This window comes from Amphiprion ocellaris, chromosome 5 (genome assembly GCF_022539595.1).
Source record: "Amphiprion ocellaris isolate individual 3 ecotype Okinawa chromosome 5, ASM2253959v1, whole genome shotgun sequence".
Lineage (NCBI taxonomy): Eukaryota > Metazoa > Chordata > Actinopteri > Pomacentridae > Amphiprion > Amphiprion ocellaris.
This window is the reverse complement of record NC_072770.1, coordinates 35,121,085-35,143,584: the sequence shown is the minus strand read 5'-3', so window position 1 is coordinate 35,143,584 and position 22,500 is coordinate 35,121,085. Positions and strand designations below refer to the sequence as shown.

At 42.9% G+C, this 22,500-nt stretch overlaps 1 protein-coding gene across 3 annotated transcripts in view; it reads right to left on the bottom strand.

Annotated features, from left to right (window-relative positions):
- Positions 1-22,500, bottom strand: part of foxj3 (forkhead box J3) — an 81,786-nt gene that overhangs the window by 6,849 nt on the left and 52,437 nt on the right. For 2 of the 3 annotated variants that reach the window (XM_035942844.2, XM_023298141.3), the window contains 8 exons: positions 15,251-15,325; positions 12,032-12,115; positions 10,485-10,586; positions 6,419-6,547; positions 4,085-4,259; positions 1,543-2,055; positions 830-931; positions 55-246 (listed from right to left, as the gene is read on the bottom strand). In XM_035942844.2, the coding sequence (XP_035798737.2) occupies positions 55-246; positions 830-931; positions 1,543-2,055; positions 4,085-4,259; positions 6,419-6,547; positions 10,485-10,586; positions 12,032-12,115; positions 15,251-15,325 (1,372 nt within the window). The remainder of the gene's footprint in view (positions 1-54; positions 247-829; positions 932-1,542; positions 2,056-4,084; positions 4,260-6,418; positions 6,548-10,484; positions 10,587-12,031; positions 12,116-15,250; positions 15,326-22,500) is intronic. The other variant, XM_055010574.1, reaches the window with a different exon arrangement.

Below are 22,500 nucleotides of genomic sequence, written 5' to 3'. Positions count from 1 at the left end.
CTCTGCACTGATCACAATGGCCGACTTGTTGGGGTAAAGGAGCAGCTGTTTAACCTGTGTTGAGGTGCTGGCTGGGTTTGTTGGTGTGCATGGAGCCATGGCAAACAGGAGACTGCACTGCCCCTTGTGGCTGGATTACACCGGTGCGGGCAAAAAATTGGTTGATGGATGAGCAGAGGTCTGCGATCTGGGTGGGTTCCAGAGACCAATTGTTCAACTCTGCTTGTCTCATACTCTCTCTCAATCCTTGGGAACAAAAAAACACACATTAAAACACACAAACAGCAGAGTCACAGTCAGGGCTAGTGGTGGCTTCTCTAAGCGCTAAAATGCCTTCGTGACAATGAAATGTATGACTCTGCACCAGTTGACTGTCCACGGAATATAAACGTATTAAATGAGAAACTAATTTACAAACATGAAGCAAGAACTTGGTTGCAATATATATTCATTATGTCAGTAACCTTCAGTGGGTGATATTTAAAAAACATCCTACCTTGCAATCCTAGACTGTAATTGGATAAACTGACCTGCTGAGCTTGGTGTTTTGGTAATTAAACTTGAAGGCAGTGTTATTTAATTGAAGAGCTCAGTTTAATTAAACTCGTAATCAACTCCACAGTGTCAACGCTTCAGCACTCAATCAAAAGCTGGGGCAGTACTGTACTATCAGCTTCTAGCTTTAAATGTTAATTTCCTCTGATTGTGTGTGAGCAGTCAGGAGGTAAATCTGACAGAGAAAACTGCAATCTTGTAAAATGTTTGCGCTGGACGTATGATTTAATTATTGTCAGTGCAGTGAGATCTACTTGTAGTGTCCAAACCGCACCTTGGAAAGGTGAAAGGTCGACATCAGCCCAGTTATAGCTGCTAGCAATACGACAGCTTTCTTTCAGTGCATCCAGATTTGGGTACCAGTCAGACAGTAAACCTGTAACAAACACACAGCATACTACCTGTAACATTACAAAATAAGAGATGAAATTCTGGTAATTTGGTACTAGTGCCAAGTTGACTCCTGGGACAAATACAGATTTATCCCTAATTACATAATTTATGGGCCATTGCACAATAATTGCTGTAACTGCTTTTTACTGTGGGTTAGGCAATAAGGTCTGATGATGCATTTTCATTGTGGTCACATTTTTATAGCTGTGCAGGCAGTCTTACGGTGTCAAACGAATGAGAAGGTAACACCAAATAAAACAGTTGATGAGGCTTTTAAACAGCTCAGTACTGTGGTGTGGCCACTAGGAGGAGCCAGGTGACTCTATAAAGCCGCTAAAGTCACTGGCTTCAGTAGTGCTTTGTTCTCAACAGCACATATAATAAATCAGATGATGATTTACCATTTAGCACTTAAAACAACAACAATGGTGCTTTATGGCTACAAAATGAGGGCTGACATGAAACCACACGCAGCAGTAAATGTGTCATCTTTGCTCTGGTCCACATGCGTCTGTGTGATGGACAGGATGAAGAGAAAAACAACACAAGGCGACGCTGGTCCACGAGAAGACGGCGACAGACAGAGGGTCTTACCTGTGTTGCAGGCCATCTGTTGCTGGGTGGGATGGGGCTGGTGGGAGAGGCTCTGGTGCTGCTGTCCGTGTTGAGGAGGGTGCTGGCTGTGCTGCGTGTGCTGGGAGGGGTGTGGCGTGTGTTGCTGTGGGTGCTGGCCGTGGGATGGGTGCTGCGATGGGTGCTGCCCGTGCTGGGAGTGCGCACCGTGCTGGGAGTGCTGAGAGTGCTGTTGGTGCTGTGGGTGCTGACTGTGCTGGCTGTGCTGGGCGTGTTGGCTGTGTTGGTTGTGTTGGTTGTGGGGTCCACCGTGCTGCGGGAGGTGCTGTGCGTGGGGGGAGCCGTGGCCAGGGTGGGCTTGGGCAGGATGGGACAGCGGCACTTGGCCACTGTTGGCGGAGTGGCTGTTGGGGTGGTTGTTGGGTTGGTTGTTTGACAGACTGTTCTGAGTGCTAATGGTGCCACTGGGGGAGTGCTGATAGGAGCAGGAGGTGTGGGTCTGCTGGGAGGAATCTGACGGTATGCCCATCAGACCTGGGAAACAAAACACACCAACACCAAGCTGTCAGAGTGCTGACAAGAAATGCCAATAACAGATTCAACAGAAAATTACGCAAACAATTTGATAGGCATGCAACTTACAGCTATTATTATGCATAAGTGTACAGATGACTTTCTTGATTAATAAGTTGTTTTTTCCATTAAATGTCAGAAAACATTTCAGAGCTCAAACTGACATCTTTAAATGTTTAGTGTCATTTAACCAACAGTCAAAAACAACAATCAGCAAGTGCTCACACCGAAGAAGCTAGCTTGGTGCTTTATTGGAAAAAAAAAAAAATCATCAAAATAGTGTAATTATCCATCTATCAAGTAATCATGTACAAAGCAATACATGACACATTCTAACTTTTCAAACATGAGGGTTTGCTTCTTTCCTCAGTTTCTCATTGGATCATTTGTTATAACAGAAAAATCTATTGTAGATGTCACCCTGAGCCCAGGGAATCAATGAATCTAAAAATAATTGACAAATTAAATGATAATATCTTTAGTGGCAGCCCCAGCTGTTGAAAAGAGACTACTAATTCCGACACAAATGCACTCACATGGTTTCAGAATGAGCTGAATAAGTGTAAAGCGGCTACTTGAGGTCATCTATCTTAACATCTTACAGTAATGGGATGTGGGCCTCCCTTGTTTAAGTAGTTCTGCACTTGAGACAGACCAGCTGCCATTTTGTTGTATGAGGGAATGACTCAGCATCGGTTGTGATTCTAAGGTTCGCAAGCTCGAGTTGCTGTCGTCTCTCCTCTCCAGCTATACGGCCCTGGATTGTCTTTGACAAAATCACTGTGCTGCAGCCTAGCTTTTTCAACAGACATGACTGGCGCATGAACATCTGCACAACCAACTGCAATCATCTGAGTGGCGGGGAGTGGTCTTAAGAGGCCCTGTCCTTCACAGCTTTGGCACAGTAAACCTATTTCACTGGAGTGCTTTTAGAGCTGACTCTAGCCCTGCACCTCCACAATCGGCACGTAACACTCACTGCAGGGGTGACAAAGGTGCATCTCTTATCGGCACAGAAAGCCCATTGTCCAACTAGGGAAATACAGAAAGCAATTAACGCGGCACCAGAATAATAATGCGAGCTCATTACCTATTATCAAAGCCAGTGAATTAGCTCACTGTCTACAGCGGCAGAGTGTGAAATCCTCTAGCTCGATTATTTACGCTTTTTAATTGCTAGAGCTTGTCTGACTAAGAGATTTCACTTTTATGCGCATAAAAAAGGTAACAACTTTCAACTAATGAAACATAGATGATAGATTAAAGGAGAGAAACTCTTTGAAAACATTAGCATGAAATGCATTTGATTTGTGAAAGTAGGTTATACACAGAAAGCTCAGTCTACTTTGCTCGTAACTCGCTTGTCAAGTGCTCCATGTTTATCAGTCAATCAGATTACAAGCAAAACTGCTTTTTGTTCTGCAGGGACTCATCATTTTGGAAAGCCATGCACCATCCACACTATGCATTATATGAAACAAAGATTACATCATTATGACAAATGAATGACAAATCCAACAGATTTACTGAGGACCTGGGCTGCCTATAACCTCTTCCACTCCTCTAATGAAGCACAGCCTCGATGAAAAAACATTTCCAACGTGATGAGATGCAGATAACTTTCATGTAATGTGAAAAATATAAAGTAGAGAATCAACCATAAAGTAAATGCAGTAACATCTCTTTAAAATATGTATGACATGAACTCTCAGACTCAGCGTTTGAATATCAAATGAGGTCTTTCCTACATTTCTCTGGCAAGAGACCATGAAAATACCGAACATAGATTTACACTATAGGCTAGACAGTCTGTCAAATACCTGCTCACTTCTTAGTAAACCTCATTAGTGCCTAAAGACTCTCTATAGTCCCAGCTGTTAAGAACAAACCCACATTAGGAAAATCGTTCTGAGAATCATCCTGTTCCTTGATAAGTGAAGCTTAGGTTCTCTATTAGGTTTCCACTAGACGCTCCCGTGAGGCCACTCACCTTGTTGGCTGAAGGACTGCTCAAAAACAGACTTGTAAAGGCTGCGGAAGGAGGCACTGAGATCTTCAAATTCTGAAAAGAGGAGCTGCTTGTCCCTGTCTGGCATGTTGTACTGGGACTGGGGGGGCTGCTGGAGGCTCATAGACTGGGACACAGGCTCTGGGTGACTGGTCACCTGGGGAGGGGAGGAATGCCAAGCAGTTTTACAAAATGGAGCAATATCACTTGCAAAATAAGATTGCGTTTAATGTTTAATTTGTGAAACAGTTTGCTGAATTACACTGGCTAGAGCTCTGCTACAAGCGAACCACAGACTAGAGGGGCTACTGATGCTAAGACGAGCGCATTATAATGTTTAAACAAACACATCAATAATCCATAGATACCTGCCATGCTCATCTGGTCATGGAGCCACAGAAAAGAAAACAGATAAGCTCCAGAAGATTTAAAGCAAATCGTCAAACAAAAATCAAACACACAGATTATTTAATTGTGCTGATGAGTGACTGTAACAGTGTTTATTTCTGTCTGCCAAGGCGTCAGTCATACAACACATAAAACAATTACACAAACAATAACAGTGTGGGTCAGTGCTTACCGCCTTGGCTCACACAACATTAAGAGAGCAACTGGAATGGACACAAAGCCAATACTCAGGTGGCTGAGCAAAATGTATTTAAAACAAAATCAATAGCAATACCTTGTACAAATAAGCAGCCATTTTATCCATGTATTTGTGTGGGCAGCCAATGTTATGCACTGCCCCTGGGTGTGAAGCAGCAATCAGTGTTCCCTCCAGCAACCAGTTTGTCTACGAGATTCACCACAGTAAGGGCAGCGATTGCTATTTCACAAAGTAGGACCTGACCTGTGTGCACTGTGGGGCTGCGTTACAAGAGAGGTCATGTCCAATTTTTGATTACAACATCTTCCTCTTCCAATATGTGGGCAGGCAGCTGAAGTGCATGGCTCACAGACTGGCTTGGGTAAGAGTGAAGAGGTGATAATAAAGCCAGAGTGTTTACTGTGAGCTGCTGCTTTGACTGCGAGAGAGAGAGAGAGAGAGAGAGAAAGAGAGAGAGAGAGAGAGAGAGAGAGAGAGAGAGAGAGAGAGAGAAAGAGAAAGAGAGAGAGAGAGAGAGAGAGAGAGAGCACATCCATCAGGCTGAGCCGATCGATGCCCAGCGCCTGGAGCAGGGAGCACTCTAGGATGCAGGAGGACCACACCAAAGAGGGGGCATCTCTGGTGGGAGGACATCACAAGAAGCGTTTCTCTTTGTCTGGCTTCCAGGAGCGTGCACATTTTTCTCTGTTTCCCTTAACCCCCTTCCTGATGTTGTGCTCTAGCTCATGTCCATTCTGAACCTCGGTCTATTACTGTCTACGGCTGGCTCCTCTGAAGAAAGCCTCCTGGGGCTTTCTGATCAGATGAAATATGGGATACAGTACACTTTCTAAGTCTGGCAGTGTTGCATTTTCATTCATTTTAGTGACTGTAGCTCCCTCAGGGCTTGAAAAATGTTGCTAAAATGAGAATTAATCATTTGACTTCAGTGTTAAATGCTCAAAAAGAACAACAACTACACCAAATTCATATAAATATCCTGTTACAAATATCAACATATGAGATAATCATGAGCTGGAGCGTTTCTAGAAACCAAAAATACCATCGTTCCACACTATTCAGTTTTTCACACAATGGCAGGGGCATAGTGTATTTGGCAACCAGAATGCAGCACTGGTACCTTTGTTATTTTGTGATTATCCCAGTGCATGATGCAGATTAATAGCTGGAAATAAACCAAAGGTATTCATGGGCCCATTCAGTTCAGCCTAACCGAGACACAACTCAGAAGCAGTCTAACTGGGTCATGCAGGACTCTACTCTACTGTCTTTGTGTCCATATGTCAGCTTCAATCAGATGGTCATCACAATCACTGCAGAGAAAAATTCTTGATACCAGATGGAATGTGTGACCCACGAAGTGCCGGGAAAACGTATAGTGTTCCAGTTTTTTTTCCAGCTACAGGCTGCTTCGCTGTAGCTCATTATGCTGTTGCAGGTGTTGGTGTTCTCCGTTGTTTTAGGTCTGTTTCAGTCGACCAGATAGTGTCTAATTGTCCTTAGGTCATTTCAGGCTGAGTTAGACTGTCCTTAGGGCCCTTTTGGTTTGGGTGTCTATTCTTAAAAGTTAATTTATGCATGCTGGATTTGGGTAGGTTTTCCAAGGGTACATTTCATATTAAGTCCAGGGTTTCAGATCAGTAAAGACCTCCAGAATACACTCATCATTGCAGAGTTATAACCAATTGAAAAATTGTCCTTGTTCTTACCGGTGTATAGCTGTGCACACTGCCCACGCTGTTGAGATTGACAGAGGCCAGACTCTGATCAGACAGGCTGTTGTTAAGGCTGCTTCTTGGACTATCGCTCCCTTCCTGGTCTGTGTTGTATAACGCCACCTGAAACACATATATGTGCATTAGCTTTCATTTCTTTTCTTCTTTGATTACTGTCATCAAAGTCATGTCTCCTCTTGTGGAAAGTAAAGAATGTTGGTTTTCCTTGGAGAAAATGAAAAAGAAAGGTAATGTTTGTATTACTGGATAAACAAGATCATTTCAGGTAGAAATGTAAGGCGACAAATGTGTGTATGCTGCATGCAATGACATGTCATAAAAGCAGAGCAGCTTTTCATTTTGTTGAGTGTGTGTGGAAGACACAGGGTGCTGCTCAACAACCTCCATGGTCACTAAGGGGCTCCATCTGAATGTGTAAAGGGGTCTGGAGACAGCTGAGACATTCCCATCACTAAAGGTCACACTGCTGGCGATGTCAGCCACATCTGCTCACCAAGCGCAAATCCGTTTGGGACAGCTAACAAAAGATTTCAGTGCAGCCGAGACACTGACCTTTCAATGTAGGAACGAAACTAGCTGAAGCACTTCAGGACGACAATCTTAATTATCGTCTAACAGGGTTTAGTCCTCCCACCCTTCCCAAATAAAGTGTGCCGTCGGACAATTAGGACAATAGTAAGAAGAACAATCCAGATAATGAATATAATGATACCCACAGGGAATAGCCCATGTGCTGAGGTTTGTTTTGTGAGAAAGGAATGGCAGTAATGCACTGACGGTGTTGCAGTGGAAGAAGGCCTGGCATTCTAAGATTTGTGAGTGTTCATATATGTGTGTGAGTATGTGTGCTCGTCCATGACTGAGTGCAGCATGGTGGCTTCTGCTCATCACTGTGAGTGGAACAGAGTGGGCTCTGTGCTCAGCACAATGAGACAGCAGTTGCAGCAGCCTTCAGGCAGGCAGATTGGCCCGGCCCTGCCCAGCACCCTGCCTCTCAGCAGCAGTGGACTGAAGCCTCTTGTCTCTCTGTTGAGCTGCAGCGTGTTACCACAGAGGCCACAAGGAGGGGAGGAAACTCCGGCAGCCCTGACCGTCTTCTCTGCTCTGACTGATTGGCTGGCTGACTAACGTGCTGGTTCGAATCCAGGATGCAGATACAGAGCGTCTGATCATGTTAATCCTTCTACCTAGCACTGGTAGAATGTGACAGAAATAACGTGATTCTAAAAACCTGAGAGCACAAATGCTGAATCCAGGCAACACTGCTAAAGGAAGAGGGGTGAGGCAGAGGGAGAGGAGGACAGGGGGGTAGTAAGAGAAGCTCATTAGGCAACTCTAGCCTTCCTCCACTCAGTGTGGGCTTGGCTCCAGTGTTCATTAGCGTGAAGGGGAACTCAATGAGCAGCTAAGACTGAAGGCTTAAGCACGTCTACAAAATCAGCTCTACAATGCTAATCAAAAACAGCGTGCCTCAGAAATATAAATGTTATGTGTAATGAAGTCATAAAACAGGCTTTTAGCCTTAAGTCTCTCACCACAATCTATTTTTACTCTACTCAACCATAAAGTGTGATGATTTCAAAACCTCACTCCTCTGTGGTTTACCCAGACCCCTGAGTGAAGACACCCACTCAAGCACACACCATAGCAGACTAACACCCAGTCGCATCTCACCCACATACACAAAAGCATGCACCTACATAAAACGCACGCACACACACGCACACACACACACACACACACACACACACACACACACACACACACACACACACACACACACACACACACACACACACACACACACACACACACACACACACACACACACACACACACACACACACACACACACACACACACACACATTTCTACAGCTACGGATGTGCACACAGGTAGAATAATACGCACAAATGTGCACAGACAGAGGCAAGCATGCTCATACAGGCAGGAGCAGCTCCACAGTAAATACTGTGTACGGCTAGCAGGCAAGCGAGTCAGAGTTCTATTCTTAGCAATGAATTAAGTAAAAAGCCAGAGGTGTCTTTTACATGGGGCCCTAATCTGGAGCATGAGACATGGATTATGAAATCAAAGCAAGGTTGGCCCAGGTGTCTCCAACAATACCAGCCAATGTTCAGCACAATCCCTGCATACAGGATTGAACAGACAAAGAGAGACAGAGGAAGAGAGAAGGAAGGGGGCGGGTGAGAGAGAGAGGAAGAGGAAAAAGCCATAATATTCACTAGGAAGCATAATTTCAACAATTCCTTCTTTCCCTTCATCCTCACACTTCAATGGCAAAGTTTCTTCTCCTTCACGCCAGTGTTTGGAGCCACCTCAGTACACAACCGATGGTGGGGGGAAAGAGAAGTCTGAGTCTATGTGACACAGGCACAAGAAAAAGAGAGGGGGAGTACAATCTTGTGAGGAATGTCCAACAGAAGAGGGAAAGAGAACAGCGATTCTTGCTGGTTCAGTAGTCGTCCTGCCAGCTTCTCCCATTGGTCTATCTGAGAAGGCGGGAATGAGGGAGAGAGACTGGAATAGAAAAAGGGAGAGAGAAAAACAGAGAGGGAATTCCTGTGGCTTGGCACACTACACCGAAAGAGGCGTGGCCTGTCGTGTGTTTACAGTGTAAGACAGTGAGAAACAAGCTCTCCGAGGAGTTAAGGCCTCAGATCTGTTGCTATTCCACTTTGTCTCCTGTTCACTTTACCACCATAACAGTTTTTGTCACAACCAAATGAACAACAACAGACAAGTCAGAACTGCCTTTCATCAGCTCCTGAAATCACACAGTAGACATGTTTTATGCTCTTTTAATGTTTTCTGCTGGTTGCCCTTCCAAGTTATTTGACTGGAGGTATTTAATGGCAGGAGTCCAGATTTAACTGTCAGCTCTTAACATTAGAGCCTTATTATGCAGTCATTGCTGGTGGAGATTGGCGCTGTGGAGAGTGCTAGTTTTTAGCAATCAGAGAGGAAAAAGGGTTATCTTTCTCCACATTTAGGCCCATGAATCTGTCTGCTAAAGAAACACAAAGAACTGCTGTTTCTGTTCTCCACAGAAACAGCCCCTAGCTAGTTGTCACTGAACCGCTCATCAAAACAAGCTGAAACACTCTGTAACATAGTCTACCATACATGTGCACACAAGTTATAACACACACAGACGTATGCTCAGACTTCAGCCTCACACTCAATATGTAGGAGCCCCGACACACACACACACACACACACACACCACCACTATCCCATCTTTCCTATGAGCACCCCTGTTCATGTTAAACCGTTTTTTGTAATGCTTGCAGCAAATGAATAAGCGACTCTTGTAGGCTTTTTAAAAGTACTCCTGAGAGCTGCCCCCACTGGGCTCAGAGGATGAGAGCTTAAGGTTAAAAAGCCTATTTAAATTTCAGAGTGAGCAGCACACTCACAGCTAACAGCTAGCAGTCCCTGTAGCTTTGCTCTATGATGTACAAGTGTTTCCAGGCTTTTACAGATACAAAAAAAAAAATAAAGTTACTAAGAGCAGACTGAGCCAGCAGTAGGGGTGGTCACCTGCACTGTGGTCACAGAATGAGGAAACACAACTCTGGGTGTCAACCTCTACTACAGGTGTGTATACAAACACCCTGTGAAGCGTGGTGAGTATTCTATTGCAGTTGTGCATGAGACTCTGCAAGGTCTATCAGGTTGCGAACACCGAGTATCAGTGTGAGCATCGTATTTCCACGCTGAAGATAACAAGAGCCCGCTGCCTGTTGTTGTAGAGGAAAGAGGTACAACAGGGCAGGTAGTTGTGTATTTTGGTGTGGGTTGCAATGAAGAGAAGCTTTAGGCACATGAAGCATATGCTTGTGTGTTAGCGTGTGTACGTGTGTGTACGTGTGTGCCCGTATCTCCCCTCCACAAGAGTGCTCCTCTCTCTGTGGGGAATGGTGCTGTAGGTGGTTGGAGAAGTGGGTGGGGTCAGGGTGCAGCAGTGTAGCCAGGTGTGTGTTGGAGCTGGAGGCTGGATGGCTGGCTGTAGTACCTTGTTAGTCACAGTGTTGATTGCCAGCGTTGGAGAGGCACTTCCAGAGATCATACACTCCATCCCCAAAGATTCTGACTCCAGGCTGTACGGCGTGGAAGCCTGTGGGGGTTGGGGGCGGGGGGGGTGGAGGCAGAACAAAAAAAAAAAGTCAACATAATCCAATTATTAAATACACGAGATCCCACTACTGCAGGTTGCGTGGAACGACCTGTATTATGTTTGTAACAAATCTTCTGCTCATACTAGATACATATCCATCTGTGAGATCTCAAAAAAATCTGAACCATTGTTTCATGGCAGAGCAACACCTTTATTTAGGTCACATTTGAACTGTGCTTTCTGAAAAGACGGAGACAGCCCCCGTCCCCACCTCCCACCCGAACACACAAAGTATACACACATGCATGCCCTCGTCTTGCAGTAAAGCACACTGTTGCGAGAGATAACTCTGCCATGCCTGTCTCCCAAAACTGCTTACTGTAAGAGGATTGGCTGCCAACAATTCCATTTTTAATTCATGATAAACATAAATGAGATTTCACAAACTCTCAATTTCAATGTCTGAGACTCTTAATAGAATGCCTTGTAGGCAGACACTGTCTAAGGGGGGAGGGGTTAAGCACGGAGCATGTGTCCTACAGAAAACACACTCTTTGCTTGGTGCATTCTTTTGTGTTACACTCAAACGAACACAACGGCATCAGGAGATGCTTTAGCTAAAACTGTTGGCAGAGCTGCATATTAAAAACAATGTGCTTTTTCTGTACTTCTACATTTCTTGTATGTAAAATCTCACACCAGTAACAAAGCAGTTTGTTGAATGAATGTGATAGTATTTTGATGCTGTAGGGCGACTACATGAACAGCATTTTAAGTCTCTGTGCTCGTGTATGTGTGTGGCAGAAACAACGTTGTGTGTGATGTGTGTGCGCACGAGTCTCCCTCGCCAGCTTAAGAGAATCTCTCTTCATCATAGCCTCTGGTCAGCCACATTGTGGGGAAGGAGGAGACAAGAGCCCGCTGTGATGGGATGCCCAAGGGCCAGGTCAATCTGAGCAGCTCACTAAAAACCTGTACAGCTGTACGTAATGCTGGACGAAACTCATGCATAATTAAAGACAAAAGCTCCCGCTCAGAATAGCCGGTGCGCACAGTTCTGCATTAATTGATGTTTGTTAAAAAAAGTGAGTGCAAAATGTAATGTATGTAATGGCTGCCTGGGGCATAGTTTATTAATAAGGAGCCCACTTCATGACAGGCTAGCAAAGCAGCATGGAGAGGCAGTTACATAAAGTCTGGATATGAACTCCTACTGAGTCGCTGTGTGTGTGTGCGAGTTTGCATGCGTATGTCTGCATGTGGTAGAGAAAGAGCAAAGGGAAAGTGGGAGAGAAAGGAGTGCAGAATGAAAAGAAAGCGGAGGCAGAATTAGAAAGGTAATGGTGAAGAAAAATATTGAATCCAGTAGAGATTAAGGCAGAAGAATAGCATATTTGTAGAAATGCGTTTTCTTATGCTTTTAGAGTTTCTCTGATCAGACTCACCCGTTCTCCAGACCGCGGCCTCTTCTTTGGCCGTGTAGGCAACGCGTCCTCCTTTGGGTTGGTGTCGATGGCCCAGTAAGAGCCCTGCAGATGGAAGAAAAACCTGTGAGCTGATAAAACTGATTGCTTTCTTATGTGACATTAATGGGAATTTTGCATTGGATGTAGAAATTTCTGTGCATTTGTTGCCAAATGGTTGCAGCACATGAAATGTAACACTGATGGTTTGAGTTGGTCCTGAGTCTTCTGATCCAATAAAGACAAAAAAGGCTTTTAAAAAAATCTGAACTGAGACTTTTTGACTGACATCACAAACATCAAATCTTTCTATTGCACTGAAATATACATGCTAGTAAAATACGTTTAAAACTCAAGAGCATCATTGGCTCTGTTAAAGTCCGTCCTATCAGCCCAAGCATTTATATGAGTATATAGCTGTGTGTTTAGAGTTTGTGCGGTGTGTGGGAGGGCTTTGTTAGCAAGAAAGGCTTGGCTTTTCCTCCTCTGTGGCTGTTCCTCAATGAGAGGGTGGCGAGGGCAGCTGGTGGTGGTGAAATGCTAAGCCTTTCCTGAAGCTGTACTTCCTCAGCCTCAGGTACTGGAGTCAGAGCGCTGTTGCCAGAGATGAAGGATCCACAGTCTCAGCCCAGGAATCGAGGAAGCGCTGGCGCTACCCTATTGCCTTCTTCTAAGGTCTGAGCAAGGCTAATCGAGGAGAGAACAGTTGGGGCTGGCTCTGGGGCTGCAGCTAGTAATTCCACAACCAGGCTGCATTATTTATCTTTGCATTCGGCCCCATTTAATTTATTTTTCAATGGCGTTCCTCCTCGAAGCCAGCAGGACTGCTGCTTAAAGTTGTTAAAAATGAGATTTTCACCCTAAGGCCCTGCAAGTTCTGAATTTATTTTTAATATTTCATATGACCCCCGATAAAATCTCAATTGTCAAGAGAAAGTGAGATCAGGACCTTTAAAATTACTTCCTTAGCAGAGAGAATAATTGATATTTCCATAAGAAATTCTCTGAACAACAGGAGAGGCCAGAGAACAAGCTGTATCTCAAGTATGTATACAATAACAGCTGCATACACAATGGCCTGCTCTTGTTAAATCTAGCAAATCTGTTATTTTCATAGCTCACATAAACCATTGTTGCAATGTAAAAAATGAAAATCCAGGGTTGGCCTATATTTGTCAGGGGGTTAAAATTATAACTTTTAATATGTGTGAGGCTTTGGGGTCAATTAACATTTTCCTCAGAGGGAAGAATAATTCACAGCACAATCAACATAAGATGAAGAAGCATCTCATATTGATGTAGGCTACAGTACAAAGCTGCAGAAACCTCATTACATGCACGTTTTCCATGAGATCTTTCACTGACAAACGTATGGAAAAGCGAGACACGGCATCTCTACATGTGAGCTATATCTTTCTTAAAATGCAAGGGTTAAGTGCAGAGGTGCAGATACAGATGTTTTAAAATTAAGTGTCACACAAACAAAGCCAGGCTGGGTGGTGTGTCTTTTAATTAGGGGGGGATGAACACTTTAAGTTAACTCTCATGGGATAGGAGTTTCTGCATTTCCCTACACCCACCCCCAGAGAGTTGGCAGGAAAAAGGAAAAACATATAAAGAGTCATTAAATTATTCACAAATATACTGCAAGATACTGTAGCAATGCCAAGCGAAGTGTATCCTTGGAGTCTGGGGCAACAACAGAGCAAAGCCACAATATTCTCTTCAGTTATAAAACAAAGGCCGGTGTAAAGATTTTTTTAAAAACAGATCCTGATAACAGATGTACACTACCTGTCCTCTTCCCCTAAATGACGCAGTTCATTTTCATACATCACCATAAATTATGTCATCTGCTTCCCCTTTTGTATGTAAATATAGGCAAAACAAACAAAAAAGTACGGCGGTTATCCTTGCAACTCCAGGCCGAGACACAAGACCAATTAAAATGAGGATTATTAACAGTAGCCTTCACAGGCTGCATTACTACCTCCGAGGTAGACAGGGTGTGTGTACGTACAATACCAACTGTCATCTCTTACACCATCTCAGAGAGAGAGTGAGACAGACACAGAGCGACATGACTCTCCTATCTCATCCAACCAGCAGTTCTCATATTCCTGCCACATTACAATATTGATGCAACATATCAAGAGCGGCTAGCGCCTCTTTGAAGTTGTCTTCGGGGGGGAAGGGAGTGAGGAAAATTCCAAATTAAACATTAAGGATGCGAGCATGTTGGCCATGCATTTGGAATGGGATCCATACAGCAATAGATTATTTTGTATTTAGTGGAGCAGCTCCCAGGAGTGTCAATATCAGAGGATTACAGCAAAACATGAAATTAGCATTCAGTCCCCATCCTCTACATCGCTAGGCGTAGCTCTTCATGCATGTGTTGGTGTGTATGTACGTGTGTGTGTGTAATTATTTGTGCGGTTCCCTAAGCATATGTACCGTGTGCTCCGACAGTGCCAGGATGATATCTGGGTTAGGCTACATATGGCTAGACCTATGCAAACCATCATATTAAATATAGACCTATAGGCTCCTTCCCCATGAACCGCACAGTCCATCAGGGGATGCTACTTATCAGGCTGATGTCACTAGAGATCGCGGAGTAAATCGTACTGAAGTCGGGAATGTCGGTGGTCCTACCGAGATTCAAATGTCAAATTAACATGGACTATACATCCCTTAACAGAGTAGAAAAACAGGAGACAGAGAGCTGAGCAGAGAGCAGATGAGGTCTGATTTTTTTTTCCCCCGGTCGGTTCAGCCTCATCTTGAGTAAATACTTTAGGGATGTCAGCTTCTGGAAATGACCTGACTTCTACCCTGTTACAGCCCCATCTCTACCAGTCTTTGACTTTTTTTCCCCCTCATCACCCACATCTGCTGCCTGTGCTTGTCCAAAAACTACCCTTTCCTTATATTTGAAATGCAGTTCTGTGAGGGTGGGAGGTTCATAATAGATTACGAGCATTCCATGCATTTCCAGACTGTCAGAGTCCTGGCAGCCATTCAAAGGTAACATTTTTCTACCAGAGATAGCATGATACACACCACAAAAAATGTTGTAACTGTGAATTTTGTTAATTGAGAGTACTTACTTGAAGCTTAACAAATTCTATGTTTTCTTTTAAACATTTGCATGCAATCATATCTTTTTATAATGAAAATAATGTCTTTAGATCTCACCTTTCCCGGGTCATCTTTGGAGCGAGGCACTTTGAGAAAACACTTGTTCAATGACAGATTGTGCCGTATTGAGTTCTGTGAGGAAGAACAGAGACAGAAAGGTGGCAAGGTGAGTGAACACATCACAAAAATCAGATTACACAAACAGGTCTGCGGTGTCCGAGTGTGGAGAGAACATCACTGCCAGCAGCAACAAGGGCACACAACTTGTTGGCATGTATCATTCAGTTTAGTCACAGCTCATGTCACTAAGACCAGCTTGTTTCAGTGACATTAGATCTGGTTTTCTACTATGTCCAGATTTCAATCTATTCACAAATACAGAAGCTCAATTTGTGCACAAAGCCACCACAAAGTAATATCTTTCATCAATGTCCAACAAACTGCATTCTGGTTGCACAACATATCGAATTCCACGGGTGCCAAAAATAGGAGCCAGAAGGAATCCCACACTGGGATGGTTGCTGATAGCAGGGCCTGATATTAATTAATGCTTCAGCGGGCTCCTGTGGGGGCAGGAAATAAATTATGTAGATCATTCTGAAAGTTAACTCATTACAGTGTTACAAGCTACTCCACAGCAGTGAAGAGAGAGGTTCATCCAGCTGCCTGATAGGAGAGGCGAGGTGGGCTGAAGTAGCCACAAGGGCTAGAGAGCAACGCTCGAGGCCTGGGTTAACCAGTAACAGCAAGGCCCTCAGAGCCAGCTGGAGCCAGACCAGCTGAGGGCTTACAAGAGCCAATGGATGCACACGTTTCTCCACTCCACTTTATGGAGTGGTATTGACAGATGGTCACACTAAAAAGCAGGAGGATTCTCTGATGAGTTTAACGGATGAAGGAGATAAGCAGAGAGAGGGGGAGAGAGAGAGAGAGACAGAGTGAAACACCCCCAAGTGCAAAAGATGGGAGCTGCTTGTTCAACAGTATAGCAATTATACCACAGGAGGGATGATAATGACAACCTGGTTGTAATGCTGTCAATCTCACTCATTAAATCACTCTGAAATGCCAGTGCAATCCAAAAGAAGTCGAATATTCTTCTCCAAGAGAAAATATATGGAGAAAACTGATGTCATAGTCCAAAAAATTCTGTTACTGTGCCAGATGGGAATGTCTCCTGAAAGTACAACTCAACCCAAAATTTGTCTTTTGAGCATCAAAAAAATATTTGTTCCTAGCCTTTAGGGCACAAAAGGGCCATGGTCAGACTCTACACCTCAATGCAGCTATTGAGCTCCTACACCTCTAGAGAACTGGCTGGTCCAAAGGACCCTGTGGCCACTCATCTCATAGTCAGTCATCTTCATCAAAGCTTTACACTTCTCTAACCTGTACTGGTGGAATGAATTTTCCACTTAAATCGGGACATCAGGGTCAAAGCCCTTATTCTGACACAAACTGAAAGCCAAACTTTTCAGGTTACACTTTGGCGTGCATGTTGACATTTATCAATGGCCTGTTTCTTTAAAATAAATGAAACACTTGAGATATAAGAGTGAAAATGATTTCAGTTGAGGGTTGCTCTTCATATTTTTTGAAGGTATCTCATTCTTTTTTCAGTCAAGGTTGAATGCACTGAATGTAAATCTCTCTTTTAAAAAGCACTGCAAAATTAAATTTTATGTTTTAAGAGCAGAAAATCTGTCCTGTGAAACTTCTCGACACACGGCTGGGTGCTAAGCATCTTCCAAGCAGTCCTGGTTTCACAAAAATGTGGCTTAAGAGGTTCCTGCCATTTCACAATATTGCCTTTCCTGAAACGACAGAACTACTTAAAGTAATGTAAATAACCTTATTTTGACAAATAGTTAATGTTTGTAATATACTGAGCATGAGAACGGACAGCAGAAAACACACTTCATCTCTTGACCACTATAATCCAATATAGCTGACACAAATTCAAGATAACTGAAGCTGCTGCTCTTTGTGAAGGGGTAAAATATAAATATTAATACTTTTTTCTTTTTTTTTTTAAACTGCTGCCTTTTAACACAGCAAGTCTGAATGTTTGATATTAAACAGTTTGGGTGAAGTATAACCCAAACACCTGAACTGAGGAAGCTGAATCCTTATAGACAAAAACAGAATACAATAGACATGGTATTAAGAGACACAGACTTTCACAAGTCATATGCAGGCAGGCTGTCCTACGCCTACATGCAAGACTTTTAAACATAACATCATTTTAAAAAAGAAGAAGAAATAATGAAAAAATCCCACAAAAACAGAAAAAGAAAAATGGTATAGTCCAGCTTACTGATTAATATTTTCAATATGAAATAATTAATCAGTTATTCTTTTCTGTTAGATTAGTTAATCATTATATCTTCCAAATTGGTGAAAAATAACCATATCTTAATCTGACAGCTCATAATCCAAAATATACTCAATTAAGAATGATATAAAAGGCAGAAAAGCTGAATGCATTTTAGAAGCTGGGTTTTATTAGACTTATTTATTGATTACCAGAATCACCGTCTATCAATGTTTTGGCAACTGACGAATTCACTGACCAATAGTTTTAGTTATAGTCTAGCTTATTTCAAGCAAAATGCATAGAAAACATTATCAACCATTAGAGCGGCTGTTACACACCAGAATGAATTTATGGAAAGATCTCAAACCACAACATGTTTTGGCTACACTGTTATCAGATCTTCAAAACTAGATATGGAAGCATTCAGGCTTGCACTGTGATCAGAATACTTATGTGGTCTAAATTTAATCCAGCCACATGCGGATCACTTTTCTTCTAAGTAAGAATGTGCATTGATATGACACAAAAAAACCTAATCTGTAGGATCAGATCTGAAAAGTCACACAGACTTCAGATACATTATGCATGCTGTGAGACAGTAACAGTAGTTTGATGGTCTTCGGCCAGCACAGGCCTTACTGACTGACCCCAGTGCTGCATGTTTAGATATACTGCCTACGCTCAGGCAAATAGATGCTAAATACAGTCTGGCTTCTTTGCGCAATGCTGCAAGTGTCAGCACTATTATAAAAGACCCGTCCTTTTACCTTGCCTTGTCATAGTTCAACATTAGTTCAGGTGAATAAAACAATATGCACGCTGAGTGTGATCATGCATAGTGGATGGTGACAAAGAGATAAGAGGCTCTCAATTTAGCCATCCCATGCTACTTTAAAACCCTGAGACATGTCTAACAGGAGAGTGTCTGAGCGAAGCGTTAGCGATGGAAGCCGTACAATGCCATACACACAGAAGTACTTAAAACCATCTTTCCTTCACAGCATCTCTGTGTGTCTGAGTGTGTGAGTGTGTGTGCCACTTGATACCAGGCGGACAGGAGCAGCTGAACTTGCACAGAGTAAAGGTGGCTCTATCCATTAAGGACCTTCTGCTGAGCCTAAATCATTGATACAGTCAAGCAGCCAAGGCCTGCAGCTACATCAGAAGTTTAGTTTTTAATGAACTCTGCCTGCCTGCTCTCTTCTCCTGACAGGCCCTGTGCCCGCAACATCTCATATTGTGTCAGATAAACGCTTTCACTGCTTTAGACACATTTGTGGTGTGAAACTAGCGAGCTGTGGGTCATTTGTAGGCAGAGAGATGAACCAGAAAGAAAGGACATTAAAATATTTCAGCAGCAGTGGAGGAAGAAAAACAAAACATGACAGTCCAATCACTGCATTTGAGAGATTGTAGTGTATTTGTTGAGTAGGAGAGCAAGACAACAATCAAATGACTAAAATTTAAAGCCAGTTACCACTGAGGAAATAAACAACATGTCAGTGATTGAGCCGCAACTCCTACGATTTACCATCCAGGTCTGTATGATGTCTTTGCTTTGAGACAGTAAGCTATAAGTTGGTATAAGGGTACAAGTGGATCTACAGCAGAGGGAAATGAAGTAGGTGGAAGAGGTCAGAGGGTGTTAACAGTTGTACACAAAGTGAGTCAGACAGAGCTCACTGCAGGGGTCCTGCCCAAGTGCTGCTCAGCATCTACCTGCAACCCCCACAGAGTACTTCATATTCAACCTCAGCACAAGCCTGGATATGTGTGTGTGTGTGTGTGTGTGTGTGTGTGTGTGTGTGTGTGTGTGTGTGTGTGTGTGTGTGTGTGTGTGTGTGTGTGTGTGTGTGTGTGTGTGTCCATGTATGTGGGATGCCTCCTACACACCTAAAAAACACGCACACACACTGGAACGTGTCTCCTAACAAATGGCGGTGATTTAACACACCAGGACAGCAGTGGAGGCGTAAGCAGCTCCGCCCTCGCTGTCCCCCCTGCTGAGGAGCGCTGCAGCTCAGCAGAAGGGCCGCCAGGGGAAAGTAGGTCAGGCTGACCTCTGCGCTCGGCGTGTCAAACGTTCAGAGTCAGCTAAAGGGACAGGCCACGTCAGAGCCCAGCTCCTCACAGCTGGGGAGAAGGAGGCACCCTGTGCACATGGTCAGGGACCCAAGGGAGTGAACTCTGCATGCTGGGACAGAGGCGTATGCACACATACCAATTGTGACATAGGGACGAACACCAGCAACCGAGGGACAGGAAGACTCACACTGCGGTCCAACTTCAATGCCCACTTTCACACCATCTTTGTACATCTTTATGCCTCTAGACAAAACTTAAAAAAGGAAAAGTAAAGTGTGCGGGGGCTCTATCCAACCAACACTCTGCCCACTCTTATATTTCCCACAAAAAACAAAAAGCAACAAAGAGGTATTAGTCCAGTTCTAAGTTTCCGTGAAGCATTCGGGCGACCAAGTGAGAATCTGAGATGACCTTGAGGTGCTCTTAAAGTGTTTTGATTAAACTCCAGTGGAGGGGAACTTAAATGCAGTTGGATTTGCTGCCTTTGTGATCAAAGTGTTCTCCCTTACATTGCAGTGTGTGGGAAAATGGGTGGGGGTAAGCAGTGTCAGGAACCAGTGGTTAAACATTACAGTAACCTCCACTACAGGAGCTGCTCATAAACGCAAATATTTCAAGTAAAAATATTACTGAGCTGAGATGAATCCAAAAAAAGAACAGGTCTCGAGAGGAAACCAAAAGGATGCAGAGTTTACAGACGAGAGTATGCAAGGTTAGTTAAGGTGACATTCATATCTATTCATAGTATCCTCTCCATTTTAAGTTTATCGAATTTTGTATGAAACTCAATTTTTTTTTTCCCACATTCACAATAAAATAGAAGACAGAATGCACCACAGGGCTTTTAGAGTGGAAAAATGGTCATGCAAAAATTCTATTCAACCCTGGTACCACATCTAACATCTTGTATGGAGTATCTGTAGAGATGATGGTAGAATCACAAATCAGAATAACCAGAGCAAATATTCTTACAAGTACTACTGCTTGGAAGATAGGACCTCAACCTCTGACTGACCTGCCAGCAAGTCTGAATGATGGACAGATATAAAGGCTTGAGCTGCTGCTGAGACAGATGCTTCAGATGTGTTCAGAAATACAGAAATAAAATCTCTCAAGTGAATGAATGGTAGAAGAAGGAAAAGAACTGTTCGTTGAATGGATGAGCCATTGAAACAACAGTCAGACAAAATGCAAGAAAGACAGACTGACAGAAAGACCTTACAGCTGGATATGTGTTTACAATTTGATGAACTGGAGCTATCGCCTAAACAAGTGGCCAATGTCTTCGTAGAGAGCAGTAAAATAGTACAATTTCATCAAAGTGTGAAAATTATTTATTGCAGGGGAAGAAGTCTGTCTAGCACAAAGAAGCATTTCTTTCATTTGCTACATGCTAGAAGAATACAGCATTTTTGATGTTTCCAGTCAATACCATGGCAGAAAAATGAGTGTCAAGACAAACGACTTATGGGAGTCTAATTCTACTGAAAACTGGAATTAAAATCACATTTACAGCCTGAATCAGAAAACTTAAGACAATCCTAAAATACATCAAAGGAGGACAAAACTGGCAGTGAAACAGACAAAAAAAATTGAATATATTTTGTAAATTTTTATTTTTAAGCAAGATTTTAAAGCAAAAAACACCCAAATGGCAATAATTTCTAAAATCTAGTTTTCACCCTTATAAAAATGACTTGGCTCAGTGTCATATATGTACTGTGTGTTTTAGAGAACTGAAATCCCTTTTTAAATGTTAATTTTGAGGTTGATTGTACAACAATAAACATAATGGTATTTATGCCCATTTTCCATAATTTGCTAACATTTAATTTATAAAAGAATTTATTTTAAAAAAAGTAAATAATCTGCAGATATACCAACAATGAAAATAATAATTAGCTGCAGCCCCTACAGAACATGCTGATATGTTAGTCTAACAGTAAAACACTAATACTTTGATTAAAGTATGTTATTTGATGTGAAGTATTTGACAATAATGAACATGTTCATAATATATGAAATAATGTTTATAATTTCTTAATCCAGCGGTGGGAGATTTTAATTGCATTAAAGTGATTTAAAAGTGAGAACTGTGAACGAGTAAGAAAGAGCTTAAGTGACAGAAAGGAGCAGTAAGTAACAAACAAGCCTAGAATAAAGGAAACGGGAAGTGAATCAGCACAGATACAGTAACGTGCGCACACATGTATGTACACAAACACACACAGAAACACACACACAGGTAAGATTACTGTATTTTTAGGCCTTTGTTATTTCATATGGACCCTGTGACATGCCCACCAACACAGAACATACTCCTCAGCCTCGGGGATCTGCACCGAGGCCACGGAATGTAGCACCTTCGCTGTCTATTTGTAGTGGGTGTGGGAAGGCATGTGGGATGCCACTGTATTTGCTCAGCAAGGCACCGCTAAAAAAAAAAAAAAAATGTTAAAAAAAACTCACACATACACACAGGTAGAGAAAGGTAAGTTCATCCAGGTGCAATCACCAGATGATTTAGCTAGCCTCAAGGCCACTGTACAAGGCTCTTCCGATTGATCGGATGAAAACCTGCTGTTTGATGACAAAGGGGGGTGAAATACGTTTTACTTTCAGAATTTTGAACACTAAAAACCACTGTCACCTCCCATTTTACTGCGCACCTTCAAAAGATGTACAAAGAAAGAAATAAAATCATTAGACAAAGTTATTACATTTGGCATGTGTAAAGCTTCCGTAGTGGCTAGGAATGTGGCTCCTGTGCTTCACTGACAAAAGTAATTACATTAAGCACATATTAAAGGCATGTTTGATTCTATTTAGCACTACTTAAAGCCTTACTGAGTACAGTGACCCCTCTTCAACAAGCCATACTGTCGGACTAAAGAAATCAGCCAAC